Here is an 18,286-nt window from a genome sequence, read left to right as displayed (position 1 = left end):
AGTGTTTTACAGAAAGCAGGGGGGTGAAGAGAAAAGCAAAGGATTTTGTATGGACTGGAAAAAGTAGATGTAAAAATATAGGGCTAGATCATCCCATGGGCACAGCATTATGGCTCAGGGACCAGGGAGAGCCCTGGATCTCCCCTGAATCCCTCAGGGGTAGCAAATGGCAAATGCATGCTGTATGTCATTACTGGTCTGATTCCTTCCAGTGCCCAACAGGCAGCAGTCAAGAGATGGAGATAAGAAAGGATGGCATGTAAATTCTTGGCATAAATTTTGGGGGAGAACTATTGTCTCATTTTTTGTGACATATCTATCCTTTTGCCAGAGACTTAAATATTGAACCTGAGTCTAAAGCCAGTTCCTTTACTGGGGTCACTGCAGTCAGCAGCTCATCATGTGAAGTGCATGATAAACACTACTCACTGTAGCTCAGGTTATATTTTCACCACCTCCCTAAGCACTGATCAGTTGTCAAACAATGATTGAGCTCATTAAAGAAATGTAGAAAGGAGTAATTTTTGTGTAGACACCAGAAAAATAGACCTCTGTAGTGCGGTCTGATGAGTGGCCCAAGAGTGCCTGTGCCCCTGTGCCCTCCTGGGCTCCAGCGGCCGGGAGCAGCCAGCCACACTCACAGGATTGTCCTCAGCTCAGTCTCTAGCGCACTGAACATTACTCCCAGTCCCAACACATTTTATCTAACTCTGGTGATAATGATGAGTGATATAGTAAAGAAAAAATAGAAAATACCAGCAGCAAGTACTGGAAAGTGATGAACTGCCTTGAGGATATTGATCATGGCATTTAAATTCCAATCTGCAAATCATGTCGTTTTATATTGTTTTATTGTGTTTATAAACTCTGTGTTGTAATCCGACTTTTTGGCATGATATTTTTCCTGGAATGCAATTGCATTTGTCCACTTATCTTGTTCATTTACGTTCAACTTCTATTGATTTCAAAGGTTCATATTACGTAAGGTCTTTGACTGGGGCTGTATATCTCTTCACGGGTTCAGAGAAAGGTAAATGATTGTTCATAGACTCAAGGAAAAAAAAACCCAAATAGCAAACCAAGCACCTATTAAAGGACAATCTGTGGGTTTTCTCCTTCTACACAGCATTTCACACTGTGACAGAGGCTGCGTGAGAAAGAGAACAAGAATGGAGACCAGGAAAACATTTATTGGTTTGGTAGATAACGCATTAGCAGCTTCCAACTCATTGCATCGTGATCAATTGCTCTTTTCTTACAAGGGAATTCTCTACCCCAGAACTCTTTACAGTCCTGAAGTGTTCAAAGCCTTGGAGTCCTTTGAAGCCAGAAGAGATGATGTAATTTTGGCAGGATATCCTAAATCTGGTGAATATATTTTAATTTTTTCATGAACAAGTTTCTGTAATCGTAAGTAACGAGATTTGTGCTAAATATCTGAAATACATATGATATGATACAAATATGATATGATGCTAAATAATTATATTTAGAATGTTAACCAATTTTTGTAAAACTGATTTCATTTTTAAAAAGCACAAGAAATGAATTATGAATAGTTGATATGGGAATTTTTTTTTAAAAGACTGTGAAAACATTATGATTTTCTTTTCTATAGCATCTAAAGGTTTTCATTATCTTTACTTTTCATAGTCATGAAGTTAAATGCACAAATTGGAGAGAACTGAAATACAGTTTTTTACACCAGAGGTAACTAGGTCTCCTGATATTCCACCTTCTACTCCCACATGTATTTTTGTAAAATTAAGAGCTTTATATTTTTACAATGGAGCTTTTGGTACCTTCAAAAGGTGAAAATTCCTTAGTTTATTTCACATAAATGTCAGGAAATAGCTATCAAAAATATTTTTGCAGTCCTTGAAGTGATTGCATTGTTGTTTAATTATTGGGAAATCAAGAGGACATCTTTGCTAGGGGTGAAGTTTACCTACATATGACTCCTTTTTCCTGAAAGCACTGGTCCACATGCAAGCCAAAGGTTTGGATCAGATGTGTCTCATATACAGTTAATTCTTGCTGTTTCTCTCTTACAGCAATTAGTTCACACTGCTTTACAGTGGATAGTCACAGCTGACAGGTTTATGAAGTTTTTCCTTTTTTATTTTGTGCACTATTTTGAGACCTAGTTCTGCTCCTCTCTTGAAGCACTGTGACCCATCTTCCCTCCAAAGATATTCTAGCTCACCAGAAAACACTTCATGTATTAGGTTTAAAGTACAGGTTCATCACCCCAGTCTCCCTTATATGTGTCACACTAAAATTTATTACATTAAGGCAGGTTTTCCTAGTTGAATCTCTGTGGTTCTTCTCCCTGATTAGTCAGTTTACAGTATACAAGTTAATTGACGGTGTACTGAACTGTTCAAGTTGGAGAAATATCTCCTTATGAGCAGCAAATGTAGGATCCTGGGTGGTGATTGACCAGACAGTCAGCTGTGATTTTATGACATGAAAGGAGACCAGGCAACTCACCTGGTAGTACTAGCACCTCTTGAGTTTCCTGGTAAATCCATTTCTGTCCATTCTAAAAGTTTTACAACCACTTCTATGCTTTTCTACTTTCAGGCACAAACTGGCTAAGTCAAATCTTAACTGATCTGATAGCCATATCTCAAAAGAAAACACCAGGTAGTGAAAGCAGTGTGAATGCTGAAGAACAAGAAGAATTCCCCTACCTTGAAATTGGAGATTCTGAGAAATATGAGGTGGGAACAGAATATGTATGGAAATGATCAACATTATGTGCTTCAAATACTGAATATAGGAAATATGAACTATTCCACTCTTTAATGCTTTCACAGATAGCTAATCTGTATCTTACCTTTATCCATTGTCTAACAGAACTGAAGAGAATTATCACTGGCCTAACAATACATTATGATAGATTGTTCTTCTGTTGTAATCTTAAGGTGTTCCTTACTGTGAGTTTATAGTGCTTTGTTCCATGTACTCCATTCAGTTTCCCCAATAATTTTGCCCTGAAGTCGTTTACTACTATTTTCCCACCTAATCTTATGTCAGTCTACATGTCTAACTCCCTTGCACCTCCCTAATTTCCAGACCCTTCCCTGCCAATCCTGGAAGTACTGCCCTCTTGCCTTGTTCATCAAATGTAATCCCACCCCTTTCTCTAGAACCTTCCTTGTCTATTACCCTTCCCTCGAAGTTCCATTGGTGTGCCAAGCCTGATCCCCTCCCATGTTATCCCCTATTGGTTACCTAGAATCTGATCCTCACCCTACATTCCTCCTGTTCTGCTATTGGTTATTCTCCCCGAATACCCTCCTCTGTTCTTAAATTGCGGTTAGCCTGTTCGAGCTTTGTGGCTTGTCTTTGGACTCTCTAGGAGATTAAGCCCTCTTGAGATCTTACACAAGTGGCCCCTCTCATCTCTGTTGTTCTGGCTTCCTTGACTCGGGATTCCCATCAGCAGCTGCACAGAGCAGCTTTGCTGCCTCTGGGAGTTGGGCAGCCCTGCTGTACTGCCCCCCAGACCGGCCCGAGGGGCGGAGTGGGGGCAGCCACCCTTGCCACGGGCCAGGAGGTGAGGGCTCGACGGAGGTCACCGAGCGACTGCCCGTGTCAATGGATAGTCTTCATTCAATTGGTCATGGCTTTAGAAGATTAGACCTACTCAGAGCAGCTCAATAATATCCCAGGACAACACTCACAAAAAAGCCCTACACCACTTGTATCGGCCAATAACTGTTGATGAGTTCATCAAGGCGCCATGTTAGCATAGGTTAATGGAAAGAATACTTGTACTAACTGAACTGTCCATTTTCTTCCTTCCAATTCAAGCGAATGAGCAAATTACCTTCTCCAAGATTCATGGTTACTAATCTCCGTCCTGAAAAACTTCCCAAATCTATCTTCCAAAACAATGCCAAGGTGAGTGCTGATTGTAATGTATTAAAACAAATACTTCAACAGATTTTTTTTTTTGTAAGAGCCAATGTAGTACTTTCTTGCCAATTTTCAGAATCACTCTTCTACTTAGGTGTTTAGCCTGGCCATTTCTACATGACTGTTTAAGTACTGCCATTCATCTCACTTAACCACAGTTTGCCCTTGTTGACACCTCTGTGACACTTTCCACAAGAGAGTTGCAGGGCTTGAACAAATCCTCCAGAGGTAAAATGGATTTTGATGTGATTTCCTATGGGAGGAATTTTATGGCATTGTTGCAAGTGAGGGCTTCAATGTGTCAAGTTTCAAGAAGCATTTATATTTTTGTGAATTTTCCCTGCTGCTTAAAAGATTACCTATGCCTGTATTGATTAAAACATACTCAGATTCTGCATAAGTAATTTGGTTAATCAGTTAAAGATAATAATTATAGGCAACCATCTCATGGTACCAAAGCAAATATAAATATTGCACTTTCTGAATTGTGAATGAAATTGCTACTTCTGCAAGGAGAACACAAGGTATTAGAAATCTCCAGCCACAGCTTTTAAGTATATGATTTTTTTTTAATACTGGAGTCTACTATGTCTTTACCTAAAAATAATAATTTAATTTTTTTCTAGATATTGTTACTGATTCGTAATCCAAAAGATGTTGCTACATCTTATTACCATTTTTCCAATGGCGTGGCTACTGTTCCCTCCTATGAGACCTGGGATGATTTCTTCACAGATTTCATGGCGAAGAAAAGTACAGTATATTTTTTGTCACTTTCAATTATCCAATGATTTGACTTTGACTAAAAAGTTTTGTTCTTTGGTAAATCAGCTTATCTAGGAATTTTTGCTTTACAGTACAAACCAGAGATTAAAGACAGAGAATTAGAAATCTGAAGTCTACATGCTTGTCTTACTGCTTGAGGATAAATGTTGGTCACACTGCACTTCCACAGACTTCCTTAATTTGTACAAACTTGTATTTTTCCTGGAAGAGGCAGTTCTTCCTTATCTCTGTCTTGGGTCCCCTTTATCCCTGCTCTCCTATGTCCATCATGTTGAGTCCTTGGAGCTATATACTCACCTCCATGCCAAATTGGATGAAAGGAATTATTTGGCCTAAGTCTAGTGCATTAAAAAGTGGACTAATTGCAATGCATTAAAAAAAGGAGAAAGTGATAGCACTGGTTTAAGTTTATGAGTTTTGGGTAGCACATGGGCAGCAGAATGGGGGTTTCAACAAAGTTTTAGACTGGATTAAGGCAGTCTTACAAGATGGTTTGCAAGATGATAGCTTTTTGGTGACCTTGGAGTTGTCGTGAAATGCTACCAAGTTTTCTTTTCCTGACTTACAAAAGGTATTATATGCCTGAACCTGGAGCAAAATTATAATTGCCACAGAAGAGTGTAAACTCTGCTATAGACATGATTAATATAGCCCTTGACGGACACAAGTTAATGAGTAAAAGTTGCATAATCCTAATTTATGCTTCATTTTAGTTGTTGTTTTGTTTCTTAGCGGCCTGGGGATGCTACCTTGAATACCTTTCTGAATGGAACAAATATGCTGACAAAGAAAATATTATGACAATAACTTATGAAGAGGTAAAAGAGGTAAGGTTATCAATAGTTACAAATAATTTGTTCACAAAGAGAAATATTTTTCCTGAACCAATTCATCCTTGTATACATGCAGGGTATTCAAGCTGGGTGAGACACATTCTTGTTTTAAGGGAAGAAAAGGTGAAATTGAAACTTTAAAACCTTTTTAATATTTTGCTTGTGAAAATGATTCTTGTATTTAATTTGTCTGTGATATAAGACCAAATAAATATAAATCCAAATCTCCAGTAATATTTTTTGGGGAGGAGCTTTTCTCTGTTTAGTAATGTGGATTTTGCTACTTTTAAATCATATGTAATATTTTGTAATCTACAGGAAGGCAGCTCGTAACCTCCTCCTAAGTAACTATGGAGATGAGAAACACTATGGCCCAGTCTAGTCCTAGAGAACTCTGTGAATATGATATGTATGCAGCCAGCAGAGAGATATAGGGAAGTGCAAACACCTTGGAAAGCAGAGTCATTTGTTTGAAAGTCATGCCATATGTTACCTTCCTCTTTCCAGAATCCTGCCCTGAGTGTGAAAAACATAGCTACGTTCTTTGGAATTCCTCTGACTGAGGAACAGCTCCAGCTGGTGGTAGAGAGGAGCAGCTTCCAGTCTATGAAGAAAAACTCAGACAAGACCCATGGGTCATTTGGCAATATTCTCTTTCGCAAAGGTAGGAAGCTCCAAGGGGCTCAGAGGTAGAAATGTGCCACTCTCAAGGGCTTGGGCCATCCTTTGGTTCCTTTTCCTGCACTCACATTATAATTGTAAGGTAGTGTCAAGCAGGGGATCACTGCTTTGCTTGAGCAGACTATCCAAGGAGAACTGGTGAGGAAGATGCACAGCAAGGCTCTCACAGCAGAGCCACTCCTGGCTGCTCACAGATGGCTGGCAGGAAGGAGGACCTGTCATGTGTCTGAATTCCTCTCCACCTCTGTGCCTGGATCACCAAGTGCCCAGCCTTTGGAGCTGGCAGCACTGGGCCAAACTCAGCCTGAGTGGAGTGACCACACTTTGTAGGAGAGTATGGGAATCTTCTGAGATGGCCACTGCCAAATTCCTCTTCACTCTTACACACTAGAACTAAGCCAAGCTAGCAAGAATCCAGGTGGACACCAAGAGAGGGAAAAGAAGGGAGTAACCTTTGCAATGTAGTGTGGGGGACATGGACATGAGAAGGGCAACCCAGTTGTCAGAATCTATTTCTGCATTTTACTTTGAAGAAATGACTGGATAAAAACCGAAGCTGCTGAAGGAGTAGAAAGTCAGCTCTGCCTCTTGGAAGATGATTCTTAATTGTTCATGATCTTCCACTTTGCCAATCATAGGTTACGGGAGGAGAGGGATAGAGGGAAACAGAATTTTAGGCTGCCTTTTTGAACACAATCACGTAAAGAGCAGTGTGTTATTTGGCGTTATAGCAAAAGATGATTCACATATATATGTAAGCCCACTGATTTCACAAAATTTTATTGATGTACAAAAATGTTTCATCTGGAAAATGGATCAATGTGATTTAGTGTACAATGCAATAAAAATGACAGCTCTATAGAATATAAAATGAAATGTCTTGGTTTTCAAGAGTTTGTTCCTGCTTCTTTGAAGGTGGTGTAAGTGACTGGAAGAACCATTTCACTGAAGATCAGAGTAAGAAAATGGACAAAGCATTTGAAGAACATATAGCAGGAACGAAACTTGGGAAAAAGTTGAAGTATGACTTGTACTGCAAAGCCTGAAGAGAAATGAAATGTGGTTAGAACAAGAACTTTGCAAGGCAGACTCAGATCATCTGAATGCTATACATTGGAAACCTAGATCAAATGATCCAAGCACCTTAGAATTACCGTAAGAGTCATTGCAGCAGCCTTTATTGCGACACTGATGAGCATTTTGTTTTATGCTGCGACCTCAGGCTACACTCATTTGCTGAAGAAGATGCCAACTAAACATATTTAGAAAAACTCAACAGCCCTTTTCCTGCTGTAACCTGGAAGGAAATGCTTCTTTTCTTTCTAGATAAATTCTATCTTTATAGACAATTTCTCATTATTTAGTATGCAGATTATTTTTTTCTTAAAAAATTTTTTTCAAATCAGTCAATATCTTTGCAGAATATATCACTGGCAAAAACAGGGATATGACTGAAGCCTAATGTCAAAGGAGATCTTCCATGAATTCAGCACAGAGTAAATCAAAGGCAGAGAAAGCAGAAAGAAGGGGAATATGGATCAGAGTTCTTAGGGCTCTTCATCTCTCTGAATGCAAAATACCAAGATGAATTTCACATTATGGGCTGGTGTCAATGGGCAAAATTCTCTCAGAGGCGCTGCATTCTACAGAATTACAGAGCAGCCCAGTTTGGAAGAGACCTTGAAAAGTCTTCTGGTACAACCTTTCATGGGAAAGGGAGCCTGGAAGAGGGTCTATCTAGATATCATGTTTTGAAAACCTCCAGTGATGAGGATTCTACCTCATTTCTGTAGGCATTGTTCCAGCAACTGGTTGTTCTTGCTGTAAAGAACTTCATGTATTAAGATTAAACATCCATGATTGCAAGTTGACCTCTTTTCTTCTCCATGTGGTGTTTGGTGAATAAGGAGCCTTTATCCTCTTTGTAGCTGCCTTTTAAGTGCTGGAAACTGTGATGAGAGTGTCCCTAAGCCTTCTTAGCTGTGTAGTCCTCATTAGTCTGTGTCTTTCTTGAAAATGTCTCCACTGACGTAGTGGGGCTGTCAAGGGTGATGGTGTGAGACATTGCTCTACCCAGCTCTCTTGTACTGCCATTGGGATTTGTCTCTCTAGACACCGTATTTCAGACTTGTCCAGGGACGTATTCTGGAATAAAAAAGGCAAAATAAGTTTCTGTAAATATAGTTGAATTAAAAGCCAGAAAACCCCCACCCCATCTATAGATCAATCACCTAAACAGATAAGATGGAAAAATAAAATGTACAGTCGCAATGTGAGACAGGGTATTTGAAATTTAACTTGGTACAGAAACCAATTTTGGATTTAGCTGAAGTCTGCTTGTTTAATCTGTAAGCTTAGGTGCCCACAAAAAGGCCTGCAGAGAGAACAACGGAGATTCAAGAATGCTTAGGAAGGAATGCAAGCATCCAAGCTGAAGAAAGATCACAAGAGGCCCCAGGGAAAATATCAGATGGAAAAATTGAATTGGGCTTATGTGACTGAATAACTGAGCAGGCTGATAAAAATTGATATGACAGTTTGTTACCTGTGCATGTGTCTTTTATGCACGTGCAACAGGTTAGGCAATAAAGTAGACTCGGAAATTTTCGGGGGTGCACACGTTCTTGGGGAGCATATGGCCAGTGTTGAAATAAATTGTACCGCCTTTACAACTTTTACAAGTTGCAGAATTTTTTCCAGAAATCAAAAGAATGAAATATTCAAAGACTTTTTGTTTCACTTTTCAAAAGCTGGTTGGTTCTGCTTGGACATAAGTGTGGACATGCAGAGTTTTTAAAGAAATAACAGTGCCAGAAGTGATAGTTAGAATATTTGAAAAAAAAATGAATGGATTCAAAATCAGAGTAGCAGAAAGTCCTGTGGCAAGGCATCTTTGAACAGCTGCAAGTTATCTGTAAGCAAGCAGAAAGGTACCAGATTCCTGGAGAAGAACATACAAATCAGCAGTGTTTAAAAACTTGTGAAGGAAGAATCAGAATAGAAGAGTCACTTTAAATTGATACAGGGGAATGTAGTAGCAAAAGTGACAAAGCAATTGATCATGGAACATTTTGAGGAAAATGAAATAGTAAATAAAAATTATGGTAAAGAAATTTGTGATCCTCCTTAAGGTTACTTACTTCTTGAATAAGCCACTGGCAGAAAATACAAGAGATGACAGCATGGGGGAGGGTCTGAAATTATGTGAATTAAGAGACACAAATTGATGTGGAGATGGCAATGTACAAACATTGCTTATGGAAATGAAAGTACCGGAAGTAGACAGAGGCTCTTAGAAATTCATACCACAGCAATACAAGGCATTAAGAAGCAATGACAAGAGCAGCAATACTTTCAGAAATATCCACTTGTTCCCATGGATATGATGAACTTGGTTGCAATAGTTTGCTTATGGTCACACTGCATATACTGCTTGACAGCAGAACTGGGAGGGCAATTAAAGCAATCTCCTTTAGTGGTGAGTTCTGATCACATTCAATCTTGTTTTTAACACTCGTGGGCAGACTAATATCATACACTGTATCATAAATGACTGACTTGTAAAGTCTGGGGACCAGAAGAGAGGGCTGAAAGAACTAGGAAATTGGCAAAACAATTTGAAACATTATACATTGAGAAGATGAGGGAACCCAAAGTTTAGTAAAGGTGAATGTAAAACTCTGTGTTTAGAAAAGGGAAGCCAAAGGTGCAGGTACTTGATGGAGGTAAATCTATCAGGCAGCAACTGGCATAAGAACACCTGAGGAATCACTTAGCAAGAACTAACATGATGACAGTCCTAGAACAAAAAGGCTCAGATCTTATTTTGGTTTTGCTAATCTGGTTGAAAACCAGACCATGACCTGTTTTTGCATTTTATCCTCTCTTGTGTCATCCCATGGCTTGAATTAATTTCCCTTTTTGCCCTTAAGAATCTCACTCTGAAGGTCAGAGCTATTCAGAGCAGTAACACCTCATGTGCTTTTGCTCCATTAGAGATACTCAGTGGGCCCTTGCATTCAGGGGGGGAAGGAGATGGAAGAAGGGAAGATGGAAATAGCAAGCTGCCATGTCAAAAAATGAATGTAGACAAGGAAAATTGATGGATGAGTTACATTTTTAGGGAGTGAAAAGTAAGCAGAGATGAGGCCAGTGAGTGTGAGAATAAGTTCAGGAAAACTTGGGAATATGTTTTGGAGGTCAGACATAATTGACTGACACAGTAACAGTGGCTCACAAAATTTACTACTTCTAGGTAATTCTACTTACCCACTGTGAAAAGAAAATGGAAAGTATTTTCTTTTTGGTCTTGTCTCTTTTGTTGCCTATGATACCTAAAAAGAGAAAATTCCACTGAAAATTATGCTTGTATTTTATTTTTGACTGTTTCCTTTAAGAAGAATGAACAAACCAGAAAAATATAATAACTCATCTTCTACCTTAGGTCCTTTCCCTAGTCCATTTCCAAATCAAAATTTCAGGAAATATCCTTTACAGGTGTTTCTTTGGTTTAATTTAAAATTTTTATTCCTACTAGTTTTTTCCCCAATAGTTCCTGTGCCTAGTGTTAGTTGCAGCAAAGACCATAGGTCACTCTTGTCAGTCTGCATGGACTTCTGTAATGTCAAAAGAGTTTATCAGAGTACAGAGTTAATCAGTCACTTGTGCCTTCATCCCTGAGTTAATACCCTGTCCAATTTACTCATATGTTGCATAAAGCTTTTCTGCATTGTAGAAAGAGAGCCTGTATCTCTTTGAGTAGGTTTACACAGGGATACGGACATGACCCGAAACAGTGAAAGAATCATTGAAATAGTGGACAAATGTTTTTCAGAGGGTGACAAGATGTCCCCAGAAGACATGCTGTTTTCCTACAGAGGTATTTTATACCCAGCTACAATGAGCAGCCCACAGACTTTGGAAGCTCTGAAATCCTTTGAAGCCAGGAGCGATGATGTGATTCTAGTTGGTTACCCTAAAACAGGTAAGTGTTTTCTTGATCAGTAGTCAAGTACACAGTGTTACAATCCTGAAGTTGATTATTTAATGCCATCACTTAACACAGCAAGAACTCCTGAGAAAAGCTTATGATGACATCAGACTTCAAAAATAATGAATTTAAGTTGTAAGGTACACCTTGAGCTCAAATAATGCAACCCCCTGCTCAAAGCATCTAAACCTAACATCTCAAGTTAGGTTTGGTTACTCAAGGCCTTGTCCAGAAGGCTTTTGAAACTTTTGAGGATGGAGGTTCACCACCCACTGAAATCTTTTGCAATGTTTTCCCACAATGGTGGTTTTTTGGGGGCTGGGTTTTTCTTGGTTGGTTTTTTACTTCAATGCTGTCAGACATACCCTTGTTTTGAGAGAGTCTCCATCTTCATTAGTACCTGCAGTGAGAGTGTCCCATGCCTTTTTTCTTCTATTTCCATCCTGAGCAAACCAAGCCTTTCTGTGCAGTTCATTTGCTCCAGCTCGCAGTAGTTTGATGGAAATTTAACAAGACTTTCACCAGGTTCTCAAAATCATTTGTGCTCCAGTCTAGGAATTGCACACAGTATTCAAATGGTGAACACAGCAGTGCCAGCTAAAGCAGGATAATCACATCCTTTCCTTTGTATCTAAATAGAAGGAAACATCTAAACACATGAATGCGACAAGGATTTTTACATATTTTCTCACTGTTTTACTCTGGGCCTTTCAGAATCCTTAAATATTTTTCCTGTTGACATTACAGAAATATCTTAATATGTAATTTGCAGAAAAAGATGAAGTTGATCTTTGTGTGCAGTCTCTAGAGCTATACGTAAGCAGAACTGGTTTATATGTGTGAGGATCAACCTAAACACTGCAGGAGGTCTTAGTTGAAAACTGAGATTTTGCTCTCTGAACCCAGATCCTCATGCACCATTTCTCCCAGGCTGCAGAAGCCAAGACAACCAAGTCTGGTGCAAAGATGGTGTCAGGAGCGTGATGGTCTGGTGGCTTGGCTGATGACCCTTGTGCTGCCAGTTACAGAAGCCTAGCTGAGAATTGTGAATGAGACCAAACTGTGTCAATAATGAAGAGACCATAAATTGAAGTTGGCTGGGAAGATGGAACAGTGTGTTCCAAAACACAGAACCTTGGAAGGAAACAGAAACAGAAAAGAGGTGACTCAGTTGGCCCACTGCTGGGAGCCACACAGCTCTTGAGAAATCGCCACAGGCAGTAGTGTGAGGTAACCAATAAGTAGGGAAGTTGAAAGGAGTTGAAAAGAGCAATAGAGGTCTGCCTCTGCTTCTGCCAAGGGATGAGATGTGACCCTGAAGCCAGCAGGGTAGCACTCCACAGTATCTGCTCAACAGCTCTGCCCCTTTGACCTTGGGCACACCCTGGTTGATTATTCACCAGGGCTGTGATTTATCCTCAGCTGGAAACTCCCAGCTCAACTCAATGGCCCCACAGGGCCACTTACTCTTTCACCTGCAATGGGATGGGGGAGGGAAACAGAGTGAGAGGAGTCATTACTGAAATAAAGACAATTAAATACCTAAAGCAAGAGCTATGTGTGCAAGCAAAGCAAAGTAAGGAATTCATTCTATCCTACTGGCAGTCAAATGTTCAGCTGTGTCCAGGGCTCCATCACCCATGACAGTGACATGGTAAGACAAGTGCCTTAGCTCTCAGCATCTCTCTTTCCTTCTTCTTCCCTCACATTTTATTGCTGAGCATGACTCCATGTGGGATAGAATAATCCTTGGATCAGTTGGGGTCAGGTGTCCCATCTGTGTCCTCTTATAATTTCTTGTGCACCTTCAAGCTACTCTCTGGCAGCTCAGTGTGAGAATCAGAGGAGGCCCTGACACTGTGTAATTACTGCCAGCAATGACTAAAACATCTCTGTGTTACCAACATTGTTTTCAGCACAAATTGTACACATAGCTCCATACCAGCTACTATGGGGAAAATTAATTCCATTGCTGTGAAAACCAGCGCACACTCTTGTTAAAAGATTAAAGTACAACATTGAACCAAACTGATTCACTTGAAACCAGTTAGACAGGACTTACATCTGCCAGGTGTACATGAAAAAGTGAAGTGTAATGGATGTCCTACTGGTGTCTTTATCCTTTCAGGAACCAATTGGCTTGAACAAATGGTGAAGGAGTTGGCAGATGCCAAATATACAGAAGAGGAAATGAAAGAGAGAATAAATGCTGAAAAGAAGCTAGAGACATTTCAGCGTCTAGAATTTGGGGATCCTGGGATATATGAGGTAAGCATGAACTGAAAGTACGGTCCCTGCTCTTCCTACAGGGAATAGTAGCTAAAAGACAATGGCTGATCTCAGAGGTAATGGAGAACCTAGAGCCTTAACAACAGCTGTGGTCTGCAGAAGTAGCATGTGCTAGTGCTTCTGGTGTCCCAACACAAGGGCCTCTGATGGGAGACAGGGTCCTCCTGCCACAGACCCAATAACTTCAATTAGTAAGACCTTTTTCTTAGGTGTTATGTTATTAGGCCTTTGTCATGTGAAATGGTGCTTGGTGGCAGAGGCCTACACCGCCAGTGCATCCCTATGGGTTTTCCAAGTGATAATATACATCTCTGGTCTCACCTTTTCTTATAACCTACAATAACTGAACAGGCACAACTCATATAAGTTGAATAAGCTACTTCTGTCTTGTCACATTTCTTCTCACTTTCTTTAAAGAGGATGAAGCAGCTTCCTTCCAGAAGAATTATAGTAACCCATCTGAGAGCTGATCTCCTGCCTCCATCCATTTTCCAAAGCAAGGCTAAGGTAAGTATTCTCTTTGCATCACACTGCAAAATCTTTCTATCCTAAATTAGCTTTCCTCTGTGTGAGATGTCTTTTCTAAATTTTCATCTGAGCTGGTCAACACATAGCCACATTTCCAAGGCTGAAGTGACAGCTCAGTGTGCCAAGGCTGTGAACAAAAATCCTCTACCAGCTGCAGCTTTGCTGACTATTGGTGGGTTTGTTGCTGAATATCACTGTCCTTTCAGCTCTCCTTCAGAAAGGTGCTTCCACGTTGGTGGTAGAAACCTCAGCAAGACAAGGAGTAATTCTGTCTGGTTTAACTTGCCTTCAAAACCAGGGTACCTGTGGAAAGCCCACTACAGGCTGTGGCTAAGATAATCTTAGATGGGAATTACTGCAGAGAGAAGCTAGGCTACATCTAGAGACTGTGGCTCTTTTGTTTAGTAGATCATGAACTCATTTGTCTGGGTTGGAACTAGGTCAGAGCTGTCTTGAGGGAATCACTGAAAAGTTTCTTGTTTTCAGCCTGAAGCTTAGATTAGCAACAAGTGATATGCCAAAGCTCTGCTTTCTTACTCAAGAAAAGGAATTAGACCAGAATTGGACGGTCTGGTGCATTTTAGTGGACAAGTAAGCTTGCAGACAACACCAAGTTGGGCGGGAGTGTTGATTTGCTGGAGGGTAGGAGGCCCTACAGAGGGATTTGAACAGACAATGGGCCAATTGAATGAGGTTAAATAAGGTATGTATTTATCCTACAAAATGGGGGTCACAACAACCCTGTGCAACACTAAAGACTGGGGGCAGAATGGCTAGAAAGCTGCCCAGTGGAAAAGGACCTGGGGATGCTGGTTGACAGTGGCTGAACATGAGCCAGAACTGTGCCTGGGTGGATAAGAAAGCCAGTGGCATCCTGGCGTGGATCAGAATATATGATGAGTAGGATATATGATCAATTGATATGGTCAGCAGGACCAGGGCAGTGATTGTCCCCATGTACTTGGCACTGGTAAGTGACACACCATGAGCACTGTGTCCAGTTTTGGGCCTCTCACTACAAGGAGGACATTGAGGTCCTGGAGTGTGTCCAGAGAAAGGCACTGGAGCTGGTGAAGGGTTTGGAGCATAAGTTTTAGGAGAAGCAGCTGAGGGAGCTGGGGTTGTTTAGCCTGGAGAAAAGGAGGCTCAGGGGTACCCTTGCCACCTGAAGGGAGGTTGTAGCAAGGTGGAGCTTGGTCTCTTCTCTGAGTAATGAGTGACAGGCCAAAAGGAAATGGCCTCAAGTTGCACTGAGGGAGATTTGGATCTGGATATGAGAAAAAATTTCTTCATAGAAAGGGTTGCCAAGCACTGGTTGCTAGGAAAGTGTTTGAGTCACTGTTCCTGAAGATATTTGAAAAAAATGTAGATCTGATACTTAGGGACATGGTTTAGTGATGGACTTGGTACTGTTTGGTTAATGGTTGGACTTGATGACCTAAATGATTCTGGGATTCAATGACTCTATGTGATAGGTCAAGAAGACAGCACTTTGGTCAGTTAAAAGATGTATTTTCTTCCTCTAGATCCTTGTGCTAGTTCGGAACCCCAAGGACACGGCTGTCTCCTATTACCACTTCTGCAACAACCTGTCAGTGACGCCGTCCTTCGCCTCCTGGGATGAGTACTTTGCAGACTTCATGAATGGAAAATGTACTTTGCCCTACATCCTCTGGAATTTCTCCTAACATGAGTGGCATACACAGGGCCTTGTGCATGGGAATCCTTCTGTGACATACCTAACTAAGGCACTCCCGAGCAGACACTCAGGCCCCTGTTGTGGCAGAAACAGAGTACCAATCTCTCAGAATGGAGAGATCATGAGAAAGCTTTAGCCTGACTTTTCCATTCCCGCAATTGTGCCATACCAAGTGGACAGACCTGGGCCATGCTGCACTGACCTCAGAAGAAAGAACAGACATGTTGAGCTGGTCACCTCTTCACCATTCTAAAGCCACACTTAGAAAGCTGTCTGGGCTGACTCCTCTGATTTTGTTAAGGGCCTGTATTGAGGAGTACTCTAGACAGTTATGCCTCTTCTTTGTTTGCAGTGGCCTGGGGATCCTACTTTGACCACATGGTGGAATGGAACAAATACATTGACAACGAGAGGATCATGACAATAAGCTATGAGGAACTCAAAGAGGTGTGACATTCCACCCAGCTCTTCCTTGATGACTGTGTAGTGCGTCCCTCCTGATATGTATGGGTGTGGGAAAGTAGAAACTCTTGGGGCAAGTCTGTCTTTAGAAGGATGTGCCTTTCTGAGTTACTCATTTATGATTGGGGCAAGCCCATGGATGCTAGGAGGAGGATAGCCTTGCCTATTTGTGGAAGGAGTTTTATCTAGCAGAGGCACAGATTTTGAGAAAGAAGAAAAGGCCTTGAAACTGAGGCCAAAATGTATAGGTTTCCTGGTCTGAGAAGTTTTCTGTTAGAGCTCTTGGAATTCCATGGTGACATTGTGGGAGGCAGCTTCCCCTGCTGGGCTTCCCACAGGGCACTGGCTCCATGCCACAGCCAGAGTGTCAAATCTCTTGGTTTCACCTCTGTGCTATGTTCCTTTGGACAGGACCCAATACTGGGGATGAAAAAGATTGCTTCCTTCTTTGGATTTTCCCTGTGTGAGGAAGATTTTTCCAGAATTGCCAAGAAGACCACCTTCAAAGCTATGAAAGAGAAATCCAGTGAAACCCATGGAAAGTTTGGGGACGTCCTCTTCCGGAAAGGTAAGTCTCTGCAATTGGAGACCTGCCTTCTGAAGGAGAACTCTAGAAGGAGTTTTGAGTATGTTACTTTACTTAGCCATGAACTCATTGGACTGTCTGTGTGACTTCTCTCCTGTGGTGCCACCTGTACAGAAAGCTTCTGCTGTTGACAGGATTTGGGGGCTGTTTGTGAGAAACTTTATCAGAGTGCCAGTCTTAATGTCCTCAGTCACTGCTTTTGTGTTGCTGTCTTTTTCTGTAATGGCCCTGCTTAGTTAGGTAAGTGAGGTGCCAAGTGAGGGGTGGCACTGGCATCTTCCTGTTACCCACTCAGCAAGAGCTTTATGTGTCTCCTCTCAATGGACATGTCAGTGGTGGTGCCAGAGATGGTCTCTCACAGGCCTGTATTAGAGCTCTGGCAGCCTTCCTGCTCCCCACAACCTCAGGAGTCTTTGGTTTCTGAGTACTGCAAGCATGGGCTTTTTAAAATCCGTTTCTTTCATTACTCCTTGGAGGAAGAGGGATTAAGACAATCTCCTCTATACCATCTACCACAAAAAAATTTCTCCCTTCAGAGGAAGTAATTAATGAATGAGCTTTCCCCTGTGACAAAACCAGATTCCCCTTTTTCTGTGTAAAAGCTTCATGAGGTCACCTTGGAAATCCCCTTCTGGGGAGGGAGCACTTGCAGGCAGCTAACCAGAAATGCTCCCTGTTATCTGGCTACAGCCTTTGCTTCTGTTCTTTGATACCTTTCCTCTCCTAGGCAATCAAACCTCTCAGGGCATTTAATGTGGTCCTTCCTGCCTTGAGTAGTCAATGACTCTGCTCCACTGCTGGCTAGATATTATTTTCTCTCAGGAGCATCTCCCTTCAATTTTTGGTACTCATACACAGGGGTTGTTGGAAACTGGAGAGACGTCTTCTCTAAGGCTCAGAATGAAGAAATGGACCAGAAATTTCAAGATTCCCTAGGAGGAACAAAGATGGCAGCAAAGATAAAATATGATGTGTACTGCAAGGCCTGAAAATAAGCAGATGAATAGCATGACAGCAAGTCATGTTCCAAAGGTGATTCTCCTAAGCTGGATAGTCCCCATTTTTCGTTCCCATGAGAGAAGAGAGAAACTCCTCTGACAACTACCTGGTACCTCCAGGAATTTGGTAGATAATTCTTAGGTGTCTAGACCTTGTGCTTTGACTTATGTAGCCAAATAAAATGTGTGTGTACTTCAAGTGAATGCCTGGCATCCTTTCAGGAGGGAGATGGTGCACAGACATCTTGGCAGCAGTCTGGTGGCATCCCTGTCTCTGCTTCTTGATGAATGAGGCCCCTGCAGGTCTTGTTGGTGAGAGAGAGGGATCAACACAGAGCTTCTCCTCTGGCACAGAGTGGACTTGACATGGATATATGGTGTGGGTCTGAACCACCAAATGTCTATAGGATAGGTAGACTATATTAGTCTGGGTTTAGATCCATCATAGCTGCCATGGTGTTGGCAGGTCAGAAAGGCCTTTGACACTTTGGCAAACTTCACACATTG

At 41.3% G+C, this 18,286-nt stretch overlaps 2 protein-coding genes across 2 annotated transcripts; both read left to right on the top strand.

The window, feature by feature from the left end:
• Positions 1-1,022: 1,022 nt before the first annotated feature.
• Positions 1,023-8,903, top strand: LOC135444932 (sulfotransferase 6B1-like). The gene is made up of 7 exons (XM_064706993.1): positions 1,023-1,368; positions 2,587-2,726; positions 3,823-3,912; positions 4,554-4,680; positions 5,446-5,540; positions 6,054-6,210; positions 7,143-8,903. The coding sequence occupies exons 1-7, from the start codon at positions 1,035-1,037 to the stop codon at positions 7,271-7,273; spliced, it is 1,074 nt and encodes a 357-aa protein (XP_064563063.1). The 5' UTR covers positions 1,023-1,034; the 3' UTR covers positions 7,274-8,903.
• Positions 8,904-10,940: 2,037 nt separating this feature from the next.
• Positions 10,941-17,980, top strand: LOC135444931 (sulfotransferase 6B1-like). Its single transcript, XM_064706992.1, has 7 exons — positions 10,941-11,211; positions 13,346-13,485; positions 13,924-14,013; positions 15,561-15,687; positions 16,086-16,180; positions 16,607-16,763; positions 17,640-17,980. Exons 1-7 carry the CDS (start codon positions 11,010-11,012, stop codon positions 17,768-17,770), a joined length of 942 nt encoding a protein of 313 aa, XP_064563062.1. The 5' UTR covers positions 10,941-11,009; the 3' UTR covers positions 17,771-17,980.
• Positions 17,981-18,286: the final 306 nt, after the last annotated feature.

The sequence above is a fragment of the Zonotrichia leucophrys genome, chromosome 3 (assembly GCF_028769735.1).
Source record: "Zonotrichia leucophrys gambelii isolate GWCS_2022_RI chromosome 3, RI_Zleu_2.0, whole genome shotgun sequence".
NCBI classification, from domain to species: domain Eukaryota; kingdom Metazoa; phylum Chordata; class Aves; order Passeriformes; family Passerellidae; genus Zonotrichia; species Zonotrichia leucophrys.
The sequence above is the reverse complement of the archived record's forward strand: the minus strand, read 5'-3'. Positions and strand labels throughout refer to the sequence as shown.

Coding starts and splice junctions, on each gene's coding strand:
- LOC135444932 (XM_064706993.1), top strand. CDS start 1,035: ATGATTGTTCATAGACTCAAGGAAAAAAAAACCCAAATAGCAAACCAA. Junction 2,727..3,822: donor GAGATTCTGAGAAATATGAG/GTGGGAACAGAA, acceptor TTCCAATTCAAG/CGAATGAGCAAATTACCTTC. Junction 5,541..6,053: donor CTTATGAAGAGGTAAAAGAG/GTAAGGTTATCA, acceptor TCCTCTTTCCAG/AATCCTGCCCTGAGTGTGAA.
- LOC135444931 (XM_064706992.1), top strand. CDS start 11,010: ATGACCCGAAACAGTGAAAGAATCATTGAAATAGTGGACAAATGTTTT. Junction 15,688..16,085: donor AGACTTCATGAATGGAAAAT/GTACTTTGCCCT, acceptor CTTTGTTTGCAG/TGGCCTGGGGATCCTACTTT. Junction 16,181..16,606: donor GCTATGAGGAACTCAAAGAG/GTGTGACATTCC, acceptor TCCTTTGGACAG/GACCCAATACTGGGGATGAA.